Source organism: Hypanus sabinus, chromosome 9 (genome assembly GCF_030144855.1).
Source record: "Hypanus sabinus isolate sHypSab1 chromosome 9, sHypSab1.hap1, whole genome shotgun sequence".
Lineage (NCBI taxonomy): Eukaryota > Metazoa > Chordata > Chondrichthyes > Myliobatiformes > Dasyatidae > Hypanus > Hypanus sabinus.
Genome location: NC_082714.1, coordinates 95,652,449 through 95,679,024, shown reverse-complemented (window position 1 = coordinate 95,679,024; position 26,576 = coordinate 95,652,449). Strand labels below are relative to the sequence as shown.

The window sequence follows — 26,576 nt, the reverse complement described above, 5'->3', positions numbered from 1 at the left end:
CCAGGGTCAGGCACAGTGTGGAGCTCCTTCCACATGGTCCCATCACACACTCCCAGGGTCAGGCACAGTGTGGAGCTCCTTCCACATGGTCCCATCACACACTCCCAGGGTCAGGCACACAGTGTGGAGCTCCTTCCACATGGTCCCATCACACACTCCCAGGGTCAGGCACACAGTGTGGAGCTCCTTCCACATGGTCCCATCACACACTCCCAGGGTCAGGCACAGTGTGGAGCTCCTTCCACATGGTCCCATCACACACTCCCAGGGTCAGGCACAGTGTGGAGCTCCTTCCACATGGTCCCATCACACACTCCCAGGGTCAGGCACAGTGTGGAGCTCCTTCCACATGGTCCCATCACACACTCCCAGGGTCAGGCACAGTGTGGAGCTCCTTCCACATGGTCCCATCACACACTCCCAGGGTCAGGCACACAGTGAAGCTCCTTCCACATGGTCCCATCACACACTCCCAGGGTCAGGCACAGTGTAGAGCTCCTTCCACATGGTCCCATCACACACTCCCAGGGTCAGGCACAGTGTGGAGCTCCTTCCACATGGTCCCATCACACACTCCCAGGGTCAGGCACAGTGTGGAGCTCCTTCCACATGGTCCCATCACACACTCCCAGGGTCAGGCACACAGTGTGGAGCTCCTTCCACATGGTCCCATCACACACTCCCAGGGTCAGGCACAGTGTGGAGCTCCTTCCACATGGTCCCATCACACACTCCCAGGGTCAGGCACAGTGTGGAGCTCCTTCCACATGGTCCCATCACACACTCCCAGGGTCAGGCACAGTGTGGAGCTCCTTTCACATGGTCCCATCACACACTCCCAGGGTCAGGCACACAGTGTGGAGCTCCTTCCACATGGTCCCATCACACACTCCCAGGGTCAGGCACAGTGTGGAGCTCCTTCCACATGGTCCCATCACACACTCCCAGGGTCAGGCACAGTGTGGAGCTCCTTCCACATGGTCCCATCACACACTCCCAGGGTCAGGCACAGTGTGGAGCTCCTTCCACATGGTCCCATCACACACTCCCAGGGTCAGGCACAGTGTGGAGCTCCTTCCACATGGTCCCATCACACACTCCCAGGGTCAGGCACAGTGTGGAGCTCCTTCCACATGGTCCCATCACACACTCCCAGGGTCAGGCACAGTGTGGAGCTCCTTTCACATGGTCCCATCACACACTCCCAGGGTCAGGCACACAGTGTGGAGCTCCTTCCACATGGTCCCATCACACACTCCCAGGGTCAGGCACAGTGTGGAGCTCCTTTCACATGGTCCCATCACACACTCCCAGGGTCAGGCACACAGTGTGGAGCTCCTTCCACATGGTCCCATCACACACTCCCAGGGTCAGGCACAGTGTGGAGCTCCTTCCACATGGTCCCATCACACACTCCCAGGGTCAGGCACAGTGTGGAGCTCCTTCCACATGGTCCCATCACACACTCCCAGGGTCAGGCACAGTGTGGAGCTGTTCTGATCGAGCTGGGAGAGACTAACAGATAAAACATTGGATGAGGTTGTCCTGAGGCATCGGAGAAGGTCCAGCAGGACAATTCAACATCTTAGTGAGTAACTCTCCCACTGTGGGAGCTTCTTCTGGAGTTAAACTGCCTGTTTGGAAGGTGTTTGTTGCTGGCCACTAACTGCACAGTCTCTCACTGCAGCAGGTGGCAAACTGCCAGAAGCTGATTGTACACCTAAGGGTGAGAAACTCCTCGCTGGCTTTCCAGCCAACATCAGAACGAGTGCCCTCCCTGTGTGTCATCGTGTATCTCATTGGGTGTGAGTGGAGGAGTGTTTCCTGGACATCTCAACCCCTCGGGACCATTGGAGCTTTTGCTTGAGCAACTGCCATTTAAAAAAAACCTTGCCCAGGCATCTTTCCAAGGCGCAAATCCGTGGTCTATCGAGACTGACAGAGGCCTGCTACTTACACATGGGGAGGGGTGTGGAGGGGGACTCGTTTGCTAGACCATGGACATCCACACCCTTCCTGAGGAGGCCTCATTGAAACCTGTTGAGGTGATCAACCAGTTTACTATCACATCTGAGAGTTCAAAGCATCGGCCGAAACTAGCGTCCCTACACTGGTCCAGCATAGAAACATAGAAAACCTACAGCACAATACGGGCCCTTCGACCCACAGGGCTGTTCCGAACATGTCCCTACTTTAGAAATTACCTAGGGCTACCCATAGCCCTCTGTTTTTCTAAGCATATGCCTGTCCAGGAGTCTCTTAAAAGACCCTATCGTATCTGCCTCCACCACCATTGCCAGCAGCCCATTCCACACACTCACCACTCTCTGTGTTTTAAAAAAAACTTACCCTGACATCTCTTCTGTATCTACTTCTAAGCACCTTAAAACTGTGCCCTCTCATGTTAGCCATTTCAGTACTGAGAAAAAGCCTCTGACTATCCGCACGATCAATGCCTCTCAACATTTTGTACACCTCTATCAGGTCACCTCTCATCCACCGTTCCTCCAAGGAGAAAGGCCAAGTTCACTCAACCTATTCTCATAAGGCATGCTCCCCAAAAATCCAGGCAACATCCTAGTAAATCTCCTCTGCACCCTTTCTATGGTTTCCACATCCTTCCTGTAGTGAGGCGACCAGAACTGAGCACAGTACTCCAAATGGGGTCTAACCAGGGTCCTATATAACCATATAACAATTACAGCACAGAAACAGGCTATCTCAGCCCTTCTAGTCCATGCTGAACAATATAGCTGCAACATTACCTCTTAGCTCCTAATCTCAGTTCCACGATTGATGAAGGCTAATGCACCATATGCCTTCTTAACCATAGAGTCAACCTGCATAGCAGCTTTAAGCATCCAATGGACTCTGACCCCAAGATCCCTCTGATCCTCCACACTGCCATTAATATTATATTCTGCCATCATATTTGACCCACCATAATGAACTTATCAGGGTTGAACTCTATCTGCCACTTCTCAGCCTGGTTTTGCATCCTATCAATGTACCACTGTAACCCTTACAGTTCCCCACACTATCCACAGCACCCCCACCTTTGTGTCATCAGCAAATTTACTAACTCATAATCTTCAAGATCTCTATCATTACCTAGTTTTTTGAACCTTTTGTAAGCTCTTCTTTTGACTAGATTTACAACAGTCTTTGTACACCATGGTTCCTGTACCCTACCATCCTTTCCCTGTCTCATTGGAACGTACCTCTGCAGAACTCCACGCAAATATCCCCTGAACATTTGCCACATTTCTGCCGTACATTTCCCTGAGAACACTTGTTCCCAATTTATGCTTCCATGTTCCTGCCTGATAGCCTCATATTTCCCCTTACTCCAATTAAACGCTTTCCTAACTTGTCTGTTCCTGTCCCTCTCCAAAGCTATGATAAAGCAGATAGAATTGTGATCACTATGTCCAAAATGCTCTCCCACTGAGAAATTTGACAGCTGACCGGTTCATTTCCCAATACCAGATCAAGTACAGCCTCTCCTTTTGAGGCTTATCAACATATTGTGTCAAGAACACAAACTCCATCGCATCTAAATCCCTTGCTCTAGGGAGATGCCAATCAATATTTGGGAAATTAAAATCTCCCACCACGACAACCCTGTTGTTATTACACCTTTCCAAAATCTATTTTGCTATCTGCTCCTCGATGTCCCTGTTACTATTGGGTTGTTTAATGTATGTTCTTTTTTTATATAGAGTTATTGACCCCTTCCTGTTCCGAACTTCCATCCACAGAGACTCCGTAGACAATCCCTCCATGACTTCCTCCTTTTCTGCAGCCGTGACACTATCTGTGATCAGCAGTGCCCAACCCCCACCTCTTTTGCCTCCCTCCCTGTCCTTTCTGAAACATCTAAAACCCGGCACATGAAGTAGCCATTCCTGCCTCTGCACCATCCAAGTCTCTGTAATGGCCACAACATCTTAGCTCCAAGTACTGATCCACAATGTAAGCTCATCCGCTTTGTTCACAACACTCCTTGCATTAAAATAATTTCAAATCATCGGTCCCTTCTCAATTACCTGCCTATCCTCCTCCTCCTCCTCGCACTGTCTGCAAACTTTCTCTATTTATAAACCAACTACATCTTCCTCCATCACTTCAATTCGGTTCTCACCCCCCAACAATTCTAGTTTAAACTCTCCCCAATAGCCTTAGTAAACCTCCCTGCCAAGATATTGGTCCCCCTCAGATTCAAGTGCAACCCATTCTTTTTGTACAGGTCACACCTGCCCCAGAAGAGGTCCCAATGATCCAGAAATCTGATTCCCTGCCCCCTGCTTCAATTCCTCAGCCACGCATTTATCCTCCACCTCATTCTATTCCTATACTCACTGTCACGTGGCACAGGCAGTAATCCCGAGATTACTACCTTTGCGGTCCTGCTTCTCAACTTCCTTCCTAACTCCCTGTAGTCTGTCTTCAGGACCTCCTCCCTTTTCCTACATATGTCATTTCGACCAATGTGTACCACAACCTCGGGCTGTTCCCCTTCCAACTTCAGGATATCGTGGATGCAGTCAGAAATATCCCGGACCCTGGCACCTGGGAGGCAAACGACCATCTGCGTTTCTTTCCTGTGTCCACAGAATCGCCTGTCTGACCCCCCCCAACTATCGAGTCCCCTATCACTGCTGCATTCTTCCCTTCCTTACCCTTCAGAGCCAAATGGTCAGACTCTGTGCCAGAGGTGCGGCCACTGTTGCTTCCCCCAGCTAGGCCCTCCCCCAACAGTACTCAAGCAGAAGTACTTATTGTTAAGGGGGACAGCCATGGGTACTCTCTCGTGTCTGATTCTTGCCCTTCCCTCTCCTGACTTTTACGCAGTTCTCTGTCTCCCGAGGCTCCGGCTTACCTGTAGCTTCTATCTATCACCTCCTCACTCCCCCTGACCAGACGAAAGTCATCGAGCTGCATCTCCAGTTCCCTAACGTGGTCCCTAAGGAGCTACAGCTCGACGCACCTGGTGGAGATGTGGCCGTCTGGGAGGCTGGGAGTTTCCAGGACCTCCCACATCTGACACTGAGCACCGAAAACAGGCCTTACGTACATACTTGCTGCCTGTTTTTTATACAGGCAACCTACCTCGCCTCAACTCCTTATTGCCTAAGCCATGTCGAGCCAAAGCCCTCCTACTCTGCGCCTCGATCAAACTGCTGAATAAATAACTGCCTCCCTTTAAACTCTTGTCATTGTTCTAACTGGTTAGTGTATATGCGCTTCTGCAGTCGTGCCTTGATCGCAGGCCGAGATCGGTTAAGTCCTTGCATGTCATCCTCAGACAGAAGGGGTAAGAGAAGAGGAACGCTTTGTCTGGGAATGAGGGAATGGTGGGCGACAGCTTAAATCCTTCCTGGATGACCTGGTGAGAGAGCAGGTGGGGAGCAGCCTCACTCTTTCAGGGATGGTGGGCCACATGGTAGCTTTGGCACCACTCGAACTCAGAGACCAAAGGGCACTCTTGCTCTTTCTGAGGAGTGTATTGCGAAGGGCAGCTCCATTCTCACCACAGAGTTGGGATATGAAGCTCACTGTAGCTGTCTCAATGTGAATGGTAGCAGAGGTTCTCTCCACAGGTTTACCAATCTCTTAGTCCCCGGGGATGAGAGCTATTGGGTGAGTTTCCTGCACAAAACCCATTCCGTCCCAGGAGATGTCTAGTTGGCTCCCGGAGTGGCAGGTAGGGGTCTACATGAGTGGCCTCAGCTCCAACTCCAGTGGGGTGGCGATCCCCAACCTTCCGACTGGAAATTATAGAAGTCCAGGATATCATTCCTGGATGGTGTAGCACTGCACTTCATTGAAGTGTATGCCCCTAGGTGTGTGGTGTTGCAGACATGCCTATTCCATCAGGTGTCCATGCAGCTGAGTTCCATTGACCCTAATGAATGCATCTTCCTCTGGGGGATTTCAACTGTACCCTCAAGGTGGAGGACCACCCTTGTCTCCAAAATGACAGCGCATTGCTCAATGAAGTTTAAGGAGCTAATGGGCTCCTTTGGTTTGGTGGACACCTGGTGGAATCTTCACCCTGAATCTAGCAGCTTCTTGAGAAGGTCCGGACAGGGAAGTTCCCGCATAGACTGTGTTTACATCCCTCGGACATGCATCTCCCACGTGTCAGTGTCCTCCATGCAGCCGGTGTTGTGCTCGGACCGTCGCCTCGTGTGGACGGAGTTTGCTCTTCTGCACGCTGGGGTGGGATCGAGGCACTGGCACTTTTAACAACTGGCTCCTGAAGGGCAGCCGATTCTGGGATTTGTTCCAGGCTTTTAGGGTCACCTGGAGGCAGAGATGGAGAATTTCTGTTCCCTATGGTTTCAATAGGTACACTTAATGTCAGAGAAATGTGTACAATATACATCCTGACATGCTTTTTCTTCAGAAACATCCACAAAAACAGAGGAGTGCCTCAAAGGATCAATGACAGAACGTTAGAACCCCAAAGCCCCTTTTCCTTGCACAAACAGCAGCAAGACAACACCCCCACTAGCAAAAAGCATCAGTGTGCAGCAAAGCATCAATAACGACACTGACTTGCAGTACCCCAAAGACTACTCATTCACCCAGTAATTCAACATACTTCACTCTCCCTCTCCCTCTTCCCGTCCCTCTCCCCCTCGCTCCTGCCTCCCCCTCACTCCTTCTCACTCTCCCTCCCCCTCACTTTCTCACGCGCGCGCAAACACACACACGCGCACAGGCACACTCAGCTCCCATTTCACAGTGAGAGGCAAGAAAAAACAAACGACTCACTGCAAGTTTGTTGCATCGCTTTTTCCAACCCCTACACCAAGAAAGTCAGCCCCAGAAAGGCTCAGATCTCTGGACACACAGCCCATGACAACTAACCCGCTGCTCCTGATGTTCCGTTCGCTGTGTGACACCTCATTCATGGGCATCGGCCAGCCTTTCTCCAGAGCCACAAAAATCCAGAACCCTGAAGACACGCCAGTCTTCCAGGCTACGTCCTTGGGATATCTAAAAGCGGCTGGTGGTGAGGCCCCAAGACTGAGTCCCATTCCTGCAAAGAACTGAAATCAGAGTACAACCCCAGGTCAGGGTCAGGCAAACCCACACCCAGTTTCTATGTTGGGTACTCTGAGATTGAGCGGTTTGAGAGAGAGTTGCTTGACCTAGAGTCCTGTCTTGGTCTGACTGCTGACTACTAACATTACTAATACCAGGAGAAGAAGGATGCACTGAGGGATCTGTGGCTCCAGCACTGAGATCTCGGATCCAAATGCTGCAGGATTTGGACCTTGGCTCACCCTTTTTGTATTCGTTGGAGAAGTGGCAGGGAGTCCAAAAGCAGGTGGTAGAGTTTCTAGCTGCTAATGGCCTCACCGTCACAGATCCTGATGAAATCAACACAGAAGGCCACTCCTTCTAATAGCCTTTGTTCTTGTCAGACCCATCAAGTGTGGACACGTGCTGTTATGTCAGGAAAAGTTTGCCAGTGGTCAGCCCTGAGGATGTAGAGCAGCTGGACACTTCCCTGACCGTCTACAGCCCTTTGGCAACTCCAGAGAGGCATCTGGAGTTCAGGCTTTCTGAGAGATGACTACAGCCTTGTCCTAGGGGAGACCCTAGCCACCTTGGCAATATCTTTTTCATTGCAGAGTGCTGTTGTGGTCCTATTGCCCAAGAAGAAAGACCTTCGGCTGACACAGAACTGGAGTCCGTTCTCTCTCTCGTGCAAGGACTACAAGACCTTTGCCTAGGCAATGGCCAATTTTGGCTAGATGTTCAGACAGGTAAACTGTCCTGATCAACCGTACACAGTTCTCAGCCGATCCTTTGAGTTTAATGTCCACCTGGGACCAGATGCACCTACTCCAGGCAGCATTTCTCTCCCTTGACCAGCGGAGCTAGTCTTTATGTTAATGGTAGCAGGGGTTCTCTCCACAGATATAACAATCTCTCAGTCGTCAGCGATGGGAGATGTATAGTGAGTTTCCTGCAGGAAGCCCATACCATCCCGGGGGACGAGTCCACTTGGCTCCTGGAATGGCAGGGAGGGGTCTACATGAGCCATCTCAGCTCCAACTCCAGCAGGGTGGCGTTCCTGCTGGCCCCGGCCTTCCAGCCAGAAATCATAAGAGTCCAAGATGTCGTGCCTAGCTGCCTGCTCTACCTGGCCGTGTGCCTGGATGGTGTACCTTGCATTTTATCAATGTGTATGCTCCGAGGCGCGGGGTGATGCAGACGCACCTATTCTGTCAGCTGTCCACCTTGCTGAGTTCCATTGATCCTGGTGACTGCGTCATCCTCGAGGGAGACTTCAACTGTACCCTCGAGGTGGAGGACCGCTCGGGCCTCCAGCGTGACCCAGCATCGGCAAAAAAGTTAAAGGAGCTAGTCGGCTCCTTTGACTTGGTGGACAGCTGGCGGAATCTTCATCTGGACTCTAGCACCTTCTCGAGAAGATCTAGACGGAGAGGTTCCCAGATAGACCGCCTGTGTATCTCTCGGGCTTACATCTTCAGCGAGTTGGCGTCCTCCAGGTGGCCAGTGTCATACTCGGATCATCACCTTGTGTGGATGGAATTTGCTCCTCTGCACCCTCGGGTGAGATCTGGGTATTGGCATTTTAACAACCAGCTGCTGGAGGACTGCTGATTCCGGAATTCGTTCCGTGCGTTCTGGGTCACCTGGAGAAAGAGACGGAGAGATTTCTGCTCCCTCCGACTGTGGTGGGATGTGGGCAAAGCCCACATCCAGATTTTATGTCAGGAGTACACTAGGGGGTTGACAAAGAGGCAGGGCTCTGAGATTGAGCGACTTGAGAGAGCGTTGTTTGACCTAGAATCCCGTCTTGGTCCAACTGCTGGGGACCAACAGCTATGGCAGGAATACCGGGATAAGAAGGACACACTAAGACAGACAGACAGACAGGCAGGCATATTTTATTGATCCTGAGGGAAACTGGGTTTTGTTACAGCCGCGCCAACCAAGAATAGTGAAGAAATACAGCAATATAAACCCATAAATAATTAAATAATAAGTTAATCATGCCAAGTGGAAATAAGTCCAGGACCAGCCTATTGGCTCAGGGTGTCTGACACTCCGAGGGAGGAGTTGGAAAGTTTGATGGCCACAGGTAGGAATGACTTCCTATGAGGCTCAGTGTTGCATCTCGGTGGAATGAGTCTCTGGCTGAACGTACTCCTGTGCCTAACCAGTACATTATGGAGTGGATGAGAGTCATTGTCCAAGATGGCATGCAACTTGGACAGCATCCTCTTTTCAGACACCACCGTCAGAGACTCCAGTTCCACCCCCACAACATCACTGGCCTTACCAATAAGTTTGTTAGTTCTGTTGGTGTCTGCTACCCTCAGCCTGCTGCCCCAGCACACAACAGCAAACATGATAGCATGATAACAGGAATCTGCAGCTGCAGCAGTCCGGAGGTGCATACGTGAGGTCATAGATCCAAAGGCCCACCCTTCTTCTACTCTTTGGAGAAGTGGCGGAGAGTACAAAAGCAGCTAGTGGAGTTGCTGGCTGCTGATGGCTCCTCCATCACGGATCCTGACGAAATCAACAAAGAAGTCCATTCATTCTATCGGTCCTTAATGCAGTGGCGTTCAATGAGGTCTAGAAAGATTTGCCTAAGGCCAGCCCAGAGGACGCAGTGCGTCTGGACGGACGCTCCGCTGACTGGGAAGGAGCTGGCTACTGCCCTTCGGCAACTCCGGAGGGGTAAGAACCCTGGCTTAGATGGACTGAGTGTAGAGTTTTATCAGTCTTTTAGGATGTCCTAGGGGTTGATTACAGCCTTGTTCTAGGGGAGAGCCTAGCCACCAGGGAAATGCTCCTTTCATGGTGGAGAGCTGTCGTTGTCCTACTGCCCAAAAAGGGAGACCTCCGCCTGCTAAAGAACTGGTGCCCGGTCTCTCTCTTGAGTGCGGACTACAAGAAATTTGCCCGGGTAATGAGACAGGTGATCCATCCTGACCAATCTTACACAGTCCCGGGCCGCTCCATCCACAACAATGTCCACCTAGTACAGTACCTGATCCACCTGCAACAGGAGACTGGGTCCCCGGCAGCATTTCCTTCTCTCGACCAGGAAAAGGCGTTTGACCTGGGAGACCACAGTTTCCTGGTTAGTACTCTGCAGCAGAGTACCTTGTTAAGATCAATGGATCACGGACAGTGCCCATTCCCTTCAGAAGAGGAGTACGTCAGGGGTGCCCCATGTCCGGTCAATTGTATGTGATCTGTGTTGAGCCATTCCTGAGCCTTCTTCAGCAAAGTCTGATGGGTCTGGTTCTGCGTGTGCCGGACATGGATGTTGGCCTATGCCGACAATGTACTCCTCATGGTGACAGATCCCAGTGACCTGCAGAGGATGCACGAGTGCCAAGAAGTTTTCTCGGCAGTATCCTCCCCTAGGATCAACTGGGCAAAATGTTCCAGACTCTTGGTGGGTCAATGGCAGGTGGACGCCCTGCTGGAGGAGATGAGAGCTTTTGAGTGGAGCAGCAGACGTCTCCTCTATCTGGGAGTCTACCTGAGTCCTTCTGGGGAGACCTGGCTGGCGAACTGGTAGGACCTGGAGACGCAAGTCATGGCCCGGCTGGGCGCTGGTCAGGCCTCCTCAGGGTGCTTTCCTATCGAGGCAGGGTGGTGGCCATAAACCAGCTGGTGTCCTCCATGTTGTGGTGCTGGATGGTCACCTTGGCCCCTCCTGCCCCGTTTGTTGCCAGAATGCAGAGGAAGTTAGTGGACTTCTTCTGGGGTAACTGGGTCTCTGCAGTGGTCTTGAGCCTCCCAATGGGAGAGGGCAGGCAGCCACTGGCATGCATACGTGCGCCACCTCAGGACCCTGCAGAGATTCCTGTATGCCGAGCACCCTCCCAGGTTGGCAACATTCTTCCTCCATAGGGGCTGCTGTCTTCATGAAGAGATGCGGCTACCACCGGTGGGCATCAGCCGTGCTGTTTTGCAGAGTCTGCCTGGCTTCTGTCAGGATCTACTGAGAGTCTGGTATGTGGTTGCCTCAGGCTGGGAATCCCCCTCCTCTGGCACAGTCCTGGCCAACTCTTGCGCAACCTCAATGGATGTCGGTGTGGTTCAGGCGTGTGGAATCACAGGCTGAGCTGCTTGTTGGGCCCAGGCCCCACAAACTTCTCCGAGAGCCGAGTCCACACAACTTGAGCCATCTCACCTCAGGGATGCAAGTAGGAGGTTCCTCTGTGGGCTTCTGCTCCACACCCTCCACTTCCTAGCCCTTGTCCACCATCCCGACACGCCATGGCGGTCGGTCTTTCCAGCTGGAGGTGAGGGGGGTCCCCAGTGGAAGTCCCTTTACGAGGGAGTTCTTCCCATGCACCTTGGGGATCTGGGGTGGAGGCTGCTGCATAGAGCAATGCCTTTAGTTTGTACGTGGATCTCCCAGCTGCATGTCACTTCTGCGGGCTGGAGGAGACCATGTACCACATGAACATGGAGCGTGTGAGGCTGCAGCCCCTTTTTGCGTATCTGCATGGACTACTTCTCGCCTTCTGGTTGCATTTTAGCCCCACCTTATTTAAATACAGTACGGTCATCCAGTAAGGAGGGGGCATGGAGGGATGAGGATGTCCTTGTCAACTTGCTCCTGGGGCTGGCGAAATCAACCATCTGTGGGTCTTGGAAATGGGTGGAGGGAGGATCTGCCCAGGTAGACTGCCTGGCAATGTTTAGGGGGTATGTTCGTATCCGGGTAAACATTGAGGAAGAACACGAGCAGTGCACGGTGACCATAGAGGCGTTCCGGGATCGTTCCGGGATCGTTGGGCTCTGCAGTGGGGGGGGGGGGGGGGTGTAATTGTCATCATTGACAGAGATGGAAACATTGTGGTTTAAGGTGTATTGTCAATTTGTAGTGAAGTAATTGTGTTAGTCACTGGTTTGTATATATAACACTGAATTCGTAATAAAGATATTTTGTATAGGAAAAAAAGGGGGTCAGACACACTGTCCCATCACATACTCTCGGGATCACAGACAGAGTGAAGCTCTCTCCACCGCTTCCCATCACACACTCCCGGGATCACAGACAGAGTGAAGCTCTCTCCACCCCTTCCCATCACACACTCCCGGGATCACAGACAGAGTGAAGCTCTCTCCACCGCTTCCCATCACACACTCCCGGGATCACAGACAGAGTGAAGCTCTCTGCACCCCGTCCCATCACACACTCCCGGGATCACAGACAGAGTGAAGCTCTCTCCACCGCTTCCCATCACACACTCCCGGGATCACAGACAGAGTGAAGCTCTCTCCACCGCTTCCCATCACACACTCCCGGGATCACAGACAGAGTGAAGCTCTCTTCACCCCGTCCCATCACACACTCCCGGGATCACAGACAGAGTGAAGCTCTCTCCACCCCTTCCCATCACACACTCCCGGGATCACAGACAGAGTGAAGCTCTCTCCACCGCTTCCCATCACACACTCCCGGGATCACAGACAGAGTGAAGCTCTCTCCACCGCTTCCCATCACACACTCCCGGGATCACAGACAGAGTGAAGCTGTCTCCACCGCTTCCCATCACACACTCCCGGGATCACAGACAGAGTGAAGCTCTCTCCACCGCTTCCCATCACACACTCCCGGGATCACAGACAGAGTGAAGCTCTCTCCACCCCGTCCCATCACACACTCCCGGGATCACAGACAGAGTGAAGCTCTCTCCACCGCTTCCCATCACACACTCCCGGGATCACAGACAGAGTGAAGCTCTCTCCACCGCTTCCCATCACACACTCCCGGGATCACAGACAGAGTGAAGCTCTCTTCACCCTGTCCCATCACACACTCCCGGGATCACAGACAGAGTGAAGCTCTCTCCACCCCTTCCCATCACACACTCCCGGGATCACAGACAGAGTGAAGCTCTCTCCACCCCTTCCCATCACATACTCCCGGGATCACAGACAGAGTGAAGCTCTCTCCACCGCTTCCCATCACACACTCCCGGGATCACAGACAGAGTGAAGCTCTCTCCACCCCTTCCCATCACACACTCCTGGGATCACAGACAGAGTGAAGCTCTCTCCACCCCTTCCCATCACACACTCCTGGGATCACAGACAGAGTGAAGCTCTCTCCACCCCTTCCCATCACACACTCCCGGGATCACAGACAGAGTGAAGCTCTCTCCACCGCTTCCCATCACACACTCCTGGGATCACAGACAGAGTGAAGCTCTCTCCACCGCTTCCCATCACACACTCCTGGGATCACAGACAGAGTGAAGCTCTCTCCACCGCTTCCCATCACACACTCCCGGGATCACAGACAGAGTGAAGCTCTCTCCACCGCTTCCCATCACACACTCCCGGGATCACAGACAGAGTGAAGCTCTCTCCACCGCTTCCCATCACACACTCCCGGGATCACAGACAGAGTGAAGCTCTCTCCACCGCTTCCCATCACACACTCCCGGGATCACAGACAGTGAAGCTCTCTCCACCGCTTCCCATCACACACTCCCGGGATCACAGACAGAGTGAAGCTCTCTCCACCGCTTCCCATCACACACTCCCGGGATCACAGACAGAGTGAAGCTCTCTCCACCCCTTCCCATCACACACTCCCGGGATCACAGACAGAGTGAAGCTCTCTCCACCGCTTCCCATCACACACTCCCGGGATCACAGACAGAGTGAAGCTCTCTCCACCGCTTCCCATCACACACTCCCGGGATCACAGACAGAGTGAAGCTCTCTCCACCGCTTCCCATCACACACTCCCGGGTTCACAGACAGAGTGAAGCTCTCTCCACCGCTTCCCATCACACACTCCCGGGATCACAGACAGAGTGAAGCTCTCTCCACCGCTTCCCATCACACACTCCCGGGATCACAGACAGAGTGAAGCTCTCTCCACCCCTTCCCATCACACATTCCCGGGATCACAGACAGAGTGAAGCTCTCTCCACCGCTTCCCATCACACACTCCCGGGATCACAGACAGAGTGAAGCTCTCTCCACCCCTTCCCATCACACATTCCCGGGATCACAGACAGAGTGAAGCTCTCTCCACCGCTTCCCATCACACACTCCCGGGATCACAGACAGAGTGAAGCTCTCTCCACCGCTTCCCATCACACACTCCCGGGATCACAGACAGAGTGAAGCTCTCTCCACCCCTTCCCATCACACACTCCCGGGATCACAGACAGAGTGAAGCTCTCTCCACCCCTTCCCATCACACACTCCCGGGATCACAGACAGAGTGAAGCTCTCTCCACCGCTTCCCATCACACACTCCCGGGATCACAGACAGAGTGAAGCTCTCTCCACCGCTTCCCATCACACACTCCCGGGATCACAGACAGAGTGAAGCTCTCTCCACCCCTTCCCATCACACACTCCCGGGATCACAGACAGAGTGAAGCTCTCTCCACCGCTTCCCATCACACATTCCCGGGATCACAGACAGAGTGAAGCTGTCTCCACCGCTTCCCATCACACACTCCCGGGATCACAGACAGAGTGAAGCTCTCTCCACCGCTTCCCATCACACACTCCCGGGATCACAGACAGAGTGAAGCTCTCTCCACCGCTTCCCATCACACACTCCTGGGATCACAGACAGAGTGAAGCTCTCTCCACCCCTTCCCATCACACACTCCCGGGATCACAGACAGAGTGAAGCTCTCTCCACCCCTTCCCATCACACACTCCCGGGATCACAGACAGAGTGAAGCTGTCTCCACCGCTTCCCATCACACACTCCCGGGATCACAGACAGAGTGAAGCTCTCTCCACCCCTTCCCATCACACACTCCCGGGATCACAGACAGAGTGAAGCTCTCTCCACCGCTTCCCATCACACACTCCCGGGATCACAGACAGAGTGAAGCTCTCTCCACCCCTTCCCATCACACACTCCTGGGATCACAGACAGAGTGAAGCTCTCTCCACCCCTTCCCATCACGCACTCCCGGGATCACAGACAGAGTGAAGCTCTCTCCACCCCTTCCCATCACACACTCCTGGGATCACAGACAGAGTGAAGCTCTCTCCACCGCTTCCCATCACGCACTCCCGGGATCACAGACAGAGTGAAGCTGTCTCCACCGCTTCCCATCACACACTCCCGGGATCACAGACAGAGTGAAGCTCTCTTCACCCCGTCCCATCACGCACTCCCGGGATCACAGACAGAGTGAAGCTCTCTCCACCGCTTCCCATCACACACTCCCAGGATCACAGACAGAGTGAAGCTGTCTCCACCGCTTCCCATCACACATTCCCGGGATCACAGACAGAGTGAAGCTCTCTCCACCGCTTCCCATCACACACTCCCGGGATCACAGACAGAGTGAAGCTCTCTTCACCCCGTCCCATCACGCACTCCCAGAACACAATTTTCACAAAAGAATTGTATCCTGTACAATCAATTGCATTGGGTTGCTGTGAATGCCTTGGATAATAGTGTGACTGCAGGTTTCTGTAACACTGTGGGTCAGCGGACTAGCCCATTCTCCTAAGGCATCCTACTACTGTTTCCTGAGACGTAAGGATGAGATTTGGGTCCTACTTCAGAATCGTAACCAAAGGTGTAACCTCAGAACCCTGTGCAAGACTGCCAGGGTGGGCTTTGTGTATAAGCAGAGGGCAGCCACGAGCAATTCAGTGGGACAGTGAGACAGAGTATGGAGACCCTTTATCTTTGTTTACCACTGATGTGCGTGACAGCAGTGCCCTGGGTGATATGTTGTGGATCTTTCTGTGCACCTGGGACTGCTCAGTCTGGTGGGATGCGGGTGAGCTTGGGTGTTCCGGATGCTGCACGTCTCTGCCACACTGTCTGCCTCTCCCACAAGTGTTCAGGTTGGGGAGTTCAGCAGAGTCACTGGAGGCTGCCAAGAGGGCGATTCACCTGTCGGACCTGGTGCTGCGTTTCTGTGTCACTGTCAGCCACCTGAACCGGGCCATGTATCTGGGCTGTGACAACCTGCTGTGGGCTGGCAAGGTGGGGCTGGCCCCAACGCTGGACCAGGGCAAGTGGAGCCAACGCTCATTCCGGTAAGCACTCCTCCCCACAGCTTCAAAATTCATGTTAATGTCATCTTGTGCTGTCCTACAGCACAGAAACAGGCCCATTCATTCCGAATCAGATTCCCACCCAAACTGGTCCCATTTGTCTGTGTTTGGCCCATAAACTTTTCCTATCCTGTTCAAGTGGCTTTTAAACATTGTAATTGTACCCATGTCTCGTCACTTCATGATTCAAGACTGTTTAATGACATTTCCAGTACACAAGTGTAAGGGAGAAGAAAATAATTGTTACTGCAGCTCCAATGCAGTACAAAAAAACACACTAAGATAAAGAACACAACAATAATAAAACACAATAAATATAAATACATAAATAATCTTACATGTTTGATTGTATGTCCACAAGATGATGCTGGGCACAGGAGTACCTGTACATAAGGTGACAGTGACAGAAAATTATAAAGGTGGTGGTGGAGGTGTTGATCAGCCTTCCTGTTTGAGGACAGTAAGTGTTTTTGAGCCTGCTGGTCCTGGCGTGGATACTTCATAGGCTCCTCCGTGATGGGAGAGGACAAACTGTTTCATGTAGCCACAGCCATTTGTGTGGAGAAACTCAGTGCTCTGGTAGTAAATACCCTCTCACAGTAAATATATGCCCACTAATCCCAGTCTCCCCTTCTCTGGGAGAATCAGTATCTGGTTTATTATCCGTGGCGATGTCATAATGTGGAGGTATACTAGATAACCATATCTATCCCTCTCTACCAGGACACCCAGTCTCCTACAAGGGAAAACAGTACCAACCTATTCCTGAACACTCAGGCCACCAATACCAGTAACATTCTTGTAAATCTTTAAGCACGCTGAGCGTAATGACGTCCCTCCTAAAGCTGGGTGACCAGAACCGTACACGGCGCTCAGTGCAGTCTCAACATCCCAAATCATGTACCATGATGAAGGCCAGTGTGCCAAACGCCACTATCTTCTCTACCTGTGTACTTTCAAGGAACCATGTTCTTCTACTCTTAGCTCCCTCTGTTCTACTACACTCACCAACACCCAGTAGTTTACTGTGTTCACCAAACTGACACATTGCCATTCTGGTCCTGTGCGTACTCCATCCCCAGCAGTAAATGCTGCCTCTCTGTTCTCTATTTGACTTGCTCCAGCCTCAAAACCCCTTCCCATTTCGGTAAGCACTCCAGCCCAAATACACCTACTCCAACCTCTGTGACACCCTCCAGCCCTACACCTCTACCCCCTCTCCATCTCTGTGACACCCTCTGACTTCCGCAGACCTCCCCTACCTCTGTGACCCCCTCCAGCCCTTACAACCTTCCTGCCTCCATGACATCCTCCAGCCCCCTACAGACCTTTCCCCACTTCTGTCTCACCTTCTAAACCCTACACCCTCCCCCAGCCTCTATGACACCCTCTGAACCCTGCACCCCTCCCCCCTCATATCTTGGATACCCTCTGACCTCTACACCTCTCCCAGCACCTCTGTGACACCTTCCAGTTCCTACCACTTCTGTGGCACTATCCAGCTGCTACACTGTACCCCCCCCCCCCCCCATCTCTGTGACACCCTCTGGTCCTTAAGACCATTCCATCAATTTCCAGGCCTTGATATCTCTGCATCCTCCCATTCCAGATGTTATCAATTCCTTTCTCATCATGTCACTGACCTGAGCCTCAAGCTCTAGACTTCACCCCCATCCCAAAACTTTCCTATCCTCTGCAGCATCCCTGTTTGGACAGTATCTTTGGGTCCGTCACAACACCCCCCCAACCACCCATGTCTCAGTGGTGTCGATGAGGCCACGCCAGCCAGCTCTGTCTCCGTGGATTCATTCCACACTCCCCATCATCTGCCTTTGCTCACCCATCTCCAGTCCAGTCATGTTCCTCTGACATCATCATTTTTCTCCCCCGTTTCAGGTACTACCTCTTCGCTCTCATCTTGAACCTGAGCCGTGATGTCTATGAGCTGAGCGTGCTGGCAGAACGAGAGGCGCGAGGCCGCGGGAAGGCAGCCGGGGTGGAAAAGGAAGGTGGGATAGTATTGCGAGTGCGGGCCCGGTTGCGGCTGCTCTGCTATGTCCTGTGGGCTAACCCCCCTCTGCTGCTGGACTTCCTGAAGAATGGCTGTGACATCTTCATCCCCCTGGACCGCCTAGGTTTGTTGAAGACCAACCCAGCGGTGGTGGCTTTCTGCGGCCTCTCTTCTTCTATCCTCTCTATCCTCACCATCTCCCAGCCCTGGCTCAAGCTGAAACCTTAAACCGGAACAAGGATTCCAAATCAGCCTGGCCGTGCTCGACAACAGGACACTGGACAATGGAGGGTTGTCACCTCTCTCATCACTGGTGTGGGGCTGAGAGAGAAGTTTATCTCCTCTGTGACCTGCCCCTGCAACAGTCTACAGAATCTACTTGAACAGTTATCATTTCCGGTCTCCAGAGTCTATTGAAGTGACTTCAGAATTGTAGCAACTATAGCCGGTGACTAAAACTGTGGCAAGCACAACCTCAAAAGCTGTCTTGTGTAGTTGGCAGCAAGTGGGAGATAGTTACACCAGGGGCACATCACTCCGCAAACTGAAAGCTTCTCTATCTGTACCCCTATCTGCTCATCCCATTTCCTGATGGGCATTTGTATCAATGAAGATATTTTAGTTGCACATTTGGTATTAATTTCATAATTGCCCACAATCATTGTCCTCGATTCATTTCCGCAGCCAACCTGCCCCCTTAAACCTTCACATTGAACTTAATGTAAAATTCTGTCAAATTATTGTCACTTTCATGGGTATCCTTTTCCATGTTTATTCCCATCCAAACACCGTTTGATCTGCTGAGTTCCTCCAGCATTTTGTCTGTTCATGATCTCATGTTACTGATAAATAATTCCATTCTTTTTGCAATGTTTATTTCATGTAAATTGACATCCACTGCCTTGGATGAGTTCAGAACTTGGAGAGTTGTGGGTAGAATGTTGAAACTTGAAGGGAAACTAAAGGAAATGAATGGGTACAAGTCCAATCCTACCCTCCTCAGCTGTGCTTCCAGGGATCGGCAACCTTTTTGCCTCTGTGGGCCAGATCACATATTAATGAGCAGACGGTGGGCCAGATAAATGCCATTAAAAACTTGAAACATGGGAATTAACTATTTAAATACATCTAGTTATGTATTGCCTCAAATTAATGAATAACATATGCTAGAAAATCATTTATGGTTAAGTTTGCCAACCCCTGCAGTGGGCCACATGCTGGAAGTCATTTTAAAAACGTGTTATCTGTCATATTCTATCTATTGTAACTTGTAGGTAAAACCAATTTAATATGTATGCAGCACACTTTGCTTTTGAGAATAAAAATCTTTATTCAGACTAGAGTACTGAGAGCAAGGTGGGTCCCCTTTTTGTCAATATACACAGCTCTAATTTTCCTCCATCCCCTCGACTCCCCGGCTAGTGATGGTTCTCTACAATCAGAATCATATTTAGTATCACTGACATATCATGAAATGTGTTGGTTTGTGGCAATACAGTGCAATACAAATTACTGTGGGTTACAGTAAGTGCAAAAAGGAGTAGTAAGCTACATTCATGGACCAAAGATCTGATGGCAGAGAGGAAGAAGCAGTTTCTAAAATATTGTGCATGGGTCTTCAGACTTCTGTACATACTCCCTGCTGGTTGTAATGAGAAGAGGACATGTCCTGGATAGTGAGGGTCCTCAGTGCTGGAGTGGACTGGGCAGTGCCTGTGATAAATCTGGCTATGTCTACATCCTTCTGCAGCCTCCTTCAATCCTGTGCCTTGGAGCCTCCATAGAACAGTCAGAGTTACAGGCTAGACCTAGACCTTGCCTACTAAGATCCGCAGCTAAGCTATTCCCACTTGACAACATCTCTCTACACCTTTACTATTCCTATACTAGCTTCAACCACTTCCTCTGGCAGCTCTTTCCATATACTTACCACCCTCTGGCTAAAAGAATTTCCCCCTTAGGTTGCACATTGGTTATTTGTCTGCACTATAGGTGTGTTTTTTTCATTGATTCTGTTGTGTTTCTTGAATTTACTGTGCATGCCCACAAGAAAATGAATCTCAGGGTTATACATGGTGACCTACAAGTCCTTTGATAATAAATTTACTTTGAATTTTAAGGTTCTTATTAACTCAATATTTTCAGCAATCCCATGTACTCTCTCAAATTTACACATTGCTAAAAGGTGGTTCCCTTTCTCCATGCCTCAATAGAAGTTCCAACCTTTTCAACATCTCTCCATAACTCCAGTAACATCTTCAAATGTCTTCATCACTGATCATGGTTAATGAAATCGTGGATTCACTTTGCCCACATCCTGCACTATCATTGTCAAATGACAAGACAATCCACCTCCATGGGTTAGTAATCCCTCACCTTAAATAGGCCACTTCTCATTCTGAAGCTTAACCCACAGATGCTAGACCCACACAAGCAATAACCTCCCAGTATCCACAACAATTGTCTTTTGTTTCAACATTACCATTCTAAACTATTAACTCCTCTTGCCCAGTCCTGGAATAGTTTAAACTGCCCAGTTTAACCTCACTCCCAGCACAGCAAAAGCTTATCATTCATTATATGCAGAGGCAATCTCTACACACAGTCCCAGCTGCAGTCAAAAAGACTTCTCTTCTTGGATTCAAGGCAAACAATGAACTTTCCTAATGATTCACTGTCCCACACACATTTGTTTTGTGCACGTGGATCCCAAATAATTTTGTGCTACAATGTTTTGTCAGCTCACTATTATCCCTCCCTTTGCATTTGGAACATAGTGAGCAAATTTGGACCCCATCTCTAAAGGAAAATATGCAAACACTGGAGAGAGCAGAAGAAATGATCGTCAGGAATGAAGGGTGTTTGACATCTCTGGGCCTGTACTCAATGGAGTTCAAAAAGATGAGGGAAATTTTACTGTATGGCCGGGAAAGCATGGCAGTGGATAGGAAGTGGAAGTGCAGGAGGCCAAGACCAGAAGTCACAGCCTAAGAATAGAATGATGTCCCTTTAAGAACAGAAGGTTGGATTTTTCAGCCAACGATAGTGAATCTGGGATTTGTCAAGGAGAACTGTGAAAGTCACTAGGTATATTTAGGGAAGAAACTGACAAGGAGAAGACAGGAGAATGGGACAATTGTATGACAGACCAGACCCAATGTATCAAAAGGTCAAATTCTGCTATATTTTATGGATAACGGGCTCCAAGGGTCGGAGACAACTCCAGCCCCAACAGAATATGTAATTGCTCAGCCGAAACTTAACAGAAGCGCAGATGAGTCAGGAGTATGGCAGCTCGTCACGAGCTGCTCCCTGCCAGTCTGTTAACTACTATTATAATGGTTATTTATGAGATCAACTCCAGTTCAAACCTGCTGTCACCCAGTCGATAGGTTGCACAATGACATCAACTCAGCCTTGGATCTTTGGCAAAGCTTCATTTTATTACTCCCAAACTTAACATTTTCAAAATAGCATTCTCAAGTATAAACATTTACAAAATTCACAATTACCCAACTAAGGCATCAAGCAAAGGCACCAAATTCAAATTGTCCGCTAGTTGGGGGCAGAGGCTTGAAATGACCCAGTGAATCTGGTGTACAAGACGAGAGGCAAAGCTAGATGTCCATGTGGTGACCACTGGGGTCAGCAATGGGAGCAGATGGTCAGTTGGCCACAGGTCACTCCCCAGTGCATTGGCAGCAACAGCAGCCTACCAGACACTTACAAGACAGTACACACTCCGGCAGACAGCAGTGTAGGAGAGACATACACTCCCAAGAGGATGAGGCAGAGTAGGTAAATCCTAAATAAGCTTGCTGGGTAGTTCTCCGACCAATAGTGATGCCTTTCATCACAGCAAAATGACAGAAAAGGTTTACAGTGCCAGCTCTGGTCTTCCCTCAGACACGGTATGAATCCAACCATACAGCAACACCACCCCACACCACAACCCCCACCCCCCAATCAGCTCCTGTCCAGTTGCCGGTAGAGCTTGATGGTTGTTAACTGCACTTCAGGGTCACCGCTCTTCAGATCTAGAGCCTGCAGGAAATAGTCCAGAGCTGCCTTAAACTCCCCACGCTCAATCTGCTCTTTGCCACAACTCACTAGATGCTCGTATTCCTCCAGCGTGGGATCTGATATGTGGCCAACACTGGGAGACCCTGTACCCGGGTCAGAGGGATTTTGCCCCAAGCTCTCCCATTGTCCCTCTGCAGACTCTAGTCTGCTGTCCTCACTGGGAACCCCTGTACCAGGGTCAGGGGGCTCTGGTCTATCATCCTCGCAGACAGCCCCTGTACCCAGCTCAGTGTGCTCTGGCAAACTCTCCCATTTTTCCACTGTGGGCTCTGGTCTGTCCCTCACTTCTTTACCAACAGGACCTGGGTCGATGGGCCCTTTCTCCAGGCTCCTGCACTCCCCCAGTGGGAGTTCTGCCAATGACATTCCTTCCCTGGAAGTTTCAGTGCACAGACGAGTCAGTTCCAGCATCAGGCTTTCCAGAGAGGGGCGCACGGAACCCGTGCCTTCCCCAGTAGAGGGCTCAGCAAACTGACGCAGCAGGCTGTCACATTCGTCAAGTGTGAGAGGCAGGGAACCCCCGTCATCCCCTGGACTCCTGGCAGTCAACCCCGTCAGCTCCTGAATCACCCTCTCCAGATCTGTTAGGCTCCCGTGTCCGCAGGACCGCTCCCTGCCCAGGTCAGGGGAAGGCTGCCCCACAACCGCCTGGGCAAAAGGTTCCATCTGCTCATTGGAACCGAGCTCAGGGTTGAAGGTCTCGCTCTCCTCCTCCTCACTGCCTGTAGTTGATGCCTGGGGCTCCTGTTCTCCCAGATCACTGCCACTGCCCACCAGCTCCCGGCCCCGTTCACCTCCTGACTGCTCAGCACTGTCCTCACACTCCTCCTCCTCAGAAGAGTCTTCCATTTCATCAAGGACAGAGCGGACTAGTGACCGCCGGGAGAGAGAGCAGACACTGGTATCATGCAGAGTGAGTGGGGGCAGGTTTAAACCCTTGGGCGTGGAAGAAGCAGGGAGGTCAAATGTTTCTAGCGGCTGGCCGACCACACAGAGTCCTGGCGAATCATCAGCTGGCTCTTCTTCATCACTGTCAATCACTCTGACCCTGCCCTTCCCCTTGCGGAAGACAATGGGTGGGGACTCCTCGTTCGGATTGTCCAACCTGCCGTTCAGTGAGGGGCTTTGTGCTCCCACTGGTTCGGCAGCCCAGCTGGCTTCCAACACAGAACAGGCCTCCGGCTGGCAGGCCGCTCCGCTGCTTTTCTCCACCGTGTCCTCCAGTACCAGCTGGAAGTCAGAGTGAAGCAGCGATCGCGAGATGTTCAGCTCCGGGAAGGCCTCGCATTGGCTGTCAGTGGGGTCCGGGATCACCTTGCCCCTCTCACCGAGGCTGGGGTCCCAAAATACAGAAACAGAACCGCCCTGTTCCTCAGTGCCAGTGCCACAAGGTGATGGGACATTGGGCACGAACACGATGCTGTTATCCTCTCCGGAGTCCACTGGCAGTCTGGCCAGTCTGCAGCTCAGGTCAGACACCGGGTCCTCAGTCTCCCCATCAGTCGGCAGATGCACCAGGTCTATGGGGGGTGGCATCTCTCTGAAATCCAACTCCGGGTCCTTTCGCCCTTCTCCACCTGCAGGGTCAAAAAACAGGCCCAGCATGAATGCCTGAGAAAAGACAAGCTGCTGTCAAACTGCCTCAGCAGGGAGCACAGTTGCTGGAGAAAGTCTGAGTTACAGGCACAAAAATGGCCGACTGGTTTAGTTGTCTTCATGAATGTGGCTAATTACCCAGCACTGTCCAAAAACCAAGAGCTCGAGATGGGATTCAAGGAAATATTTAATCTATTTCTATAGATTAGAGATTCTGCCAATGGAAATATTGAGCAATGCACACAAAATGGTCAGGCAGCATCTACAAAGGGAATAAACAGTGGATGTTTCAGACTGAGACCCTTCGTCAGGACAGAAAAGGACAGAAGCCAGAATAAATTGGGGGGGAGGGGGGAAGAATGGGGAAGAGTACAAGCTGTCAGGTGACAAGCAAGACCAGGAGAGGGGAAGGTAGTGGGTGCAGGAGAGGCATGAAGAAAACTGGGAGGTGATAGGTGAAGAGGTAAAGGGTTGACGGACAGTAGACCATGGAAGGAGGCGGGGCACCAAAGCAAGGTGAGGGGAAGAGAAGGGATAAGAATTAACAAATTCTTGAGAGCCTGATAACCACCTTGGAGTACAAAGAGCTAGTGTTAAAGACTAGAGAACAAGGGAGGGAAATTAATTCAAAAAGAAACAATTTTTATTCTGATGCCTGAGGTTGTTGATTGGAGTACTGCGCAGATGCAACAGAAGCCTTCCCGTGTAGGTCTGGCCTTTACAAACCCAGTCTCTGTTAAAGAGGTATGCCTAGTGGAGGCTTTGGCTCAACAGGGCTCAACGAGAACAGCTGGAGGCAACTTCATTCCTTATTTAAACCCTGAGAATGGGGGTTAATGGGCAGTAGCCAGTATTGCTCTGGAAACCAGATGTGGGATTTACAGAAGACTTCCAGCTACCCAAATGGCCATATCTACGGCAGGTGCATTGAGATGCAGCTCCTTAGAGACCATGTTAGGGAACTAGAGCTCAATTACCTTCAGCTTGTTAGGGAAAGTGAAGCAGCGATAGACAGGAGCTACAGGGAAGTAGTCAGCCAAAGGCTAAAGACAGAGGGTGACAGTCAGGAGAGGGGATGGAAAATGTCAGACAGTGGCCACTCCCCTCAACAATCTGTACTGTTTAGGGGGAAGCAACAGCAGCCATCCTTCTGGCACTGAGTCTGGCCGAGTGCCTCAGAAGGGTGGAGAACTAAAGAGGTTGGCAGCAGTAAATGGGACTATAGTCCAAGGGACAAATAAGCAACTCTGTAGATGCAAAAAGGAAACACAGATGGCAGTTTGCCTTCGAGTGAAGGGTCCATGAAGTTTCTGGACGCATACTCCTTATACTGAAAAGGGAAAGGGAGCAGCCTGAAGTCGTGTTACATATTGGTACCAACAACACAGGTAGAAAAAGGGAGGAAGTCCTGAAAACAGAATTCAGAGTAAGGAAGCTGAGAAACAGGACCTCAAGGGTAGTAATCTCGGGATTGCTGCCTGTGCCACACAGTGAGGATAGGAATAGAATCAGGTGGCAGATAAACATGTGGCTGAAGGATTGGAGCAGGGGGCAGGGATTCAGATTTCTGGATAATTGGGACCTCTTTTGATGCAGTTGGAACATATACAAAAGGAATAGGTTGGACTTGAATCCAAGGGAGAGAGCATTCTTGAAGGCAGATTTACTAGAGCTGTTGGGAGTGGTTTTAAATGAATATGGCAGGGGGAATGAGAACCAGCATGATGTGGATGAACCAACAGGCTTACAAGTAAATGATGGGTGTAACATGAATGTATGGGAAGACAAGCCAAATGCAGATAGAGCAAAGAATTAAACTGGTAGCACACGGGCAAAATTCAAAAGGGCAAAGAATGCAGGATTGAAGTTGCTGTATTTAAATGTGCTAAGCATTCAGAATAAAGTGGACAAACTCATGGCGCAATTAGAGATTGTCAGTATGACCTTGTGGGCATCACAAGGAGGCTAGTTGGGAGCTTAACATCGAAGGATATACTTTGTATCCTTTGGCAGTGGTGTGGCTCTGTTGGTAAGAGATGGAATGACATCTTTTGAAAGAAGTCACAGAGGGTCCAAGAATGTTGAATCTTTGTAGGTGGAATTAAGAAACTGCAAGGGTAAAAAGCCATTTGGGAATCATATATAGGCCTCCAAAATAGTAGCCACGATGTAAGGTTGAGATTGCAAAGAAAGCTGGAAAAGGCATGCAATTTGTAATGGGGGAGACTTCAATATGCAAGGGGATTAAAAATCAAGTTGGTGTCAGATCACAAGAAAGAATTTGCTAAATGCCTATGAGATGGCTTTTTAGAGCAGTTGTGCTTCAGCCTACTCAGGGAAAGGCAATATTAGATTGGGTGTTGTGTAATAACTAGATCTCATTAGAGAGCTTAACAGGCAGAGGCAAGGGTAGGTTCCGGTAAGTTTTGTTTTGTTTGTTTGTTTAGAGTAGAGAGAATGCCAGGCAGGATGTTGGAATGCTCCTCTTGCAGGATGTGGGAAGACAGGGAGACCGGAGGTGTCCCTGACTACGACACCTGCAGGAAGTGCATCCAGCTGCAGCTCTGAACAAACTGCGTTAGGGAACTGGAGGAGGAGCTGGATGACCTCCGGATCATTCGGGAGAATGAGGAGTTTTTAGATAGTAGTTTTAGGGAGATAGTTACGCCAAAGGAACAGCGCACAGGTAATTGGGTTACCGTCAGGTGAGGGAAGGGGAAAGGGCAGGCAGAGCAGGGCTCTCCTGTGGCCATGCCCCTCAACAGGTATACCGATTTGGATATTGTTGGGGGGCAGGGGAGGG

The 26,576-nt window shown here is 50.8% G+C and overlaps 2 protein-coding genes across 2 annotated transcripts in view; one reads left to right on the top strand and one right to left on the bottom strand.

Annotated features, from left to right (window-relative positions):
• pex11b (peroxisomal biogenesis factor 11 beta) overlaps nt 1–19,436 on the top strand; it is a 28,903-nt gene extending 9,467 nt beyond the window's left edge. The window contains exons 3-4 of the mRNA XM_059980297.1: nt 15,864–16,065; nt 17,980–19,436. Coding sequence (XP_059836280.1) covers nt 15,864–16,065; nt 17,980–18,322 — 545 coding nt within the window. The 3' untranslated portion in view covers nt 18,323–19,436. The remainder of the gene's footprint in view (nt 1–15,863; nt 16,066–17,979) is intronic.
• A 2,101-nt stretch (nt 19,437–21,537) lies between these two features.
• The window catches only part of ercc6l (excision repair cross-complementation group 6-like), a 33,136-nt gene continuing 28,097 nt past the window's right edge, over nt 21,538–26,576 (bottom strand). Inside the window, exon 6 of the mRNA XM_059980296.1 lies at nt 21,538–23,754. Within this exon, the coding sequence (XP_059836279.1) occupies nt 22,061–23,754 (1,694 nt within the window). The 3' untranslated portion in view covers nt 21,538–22,060. The remainder of the gene's footprint in view (nt 23,755–26,576) is intronic.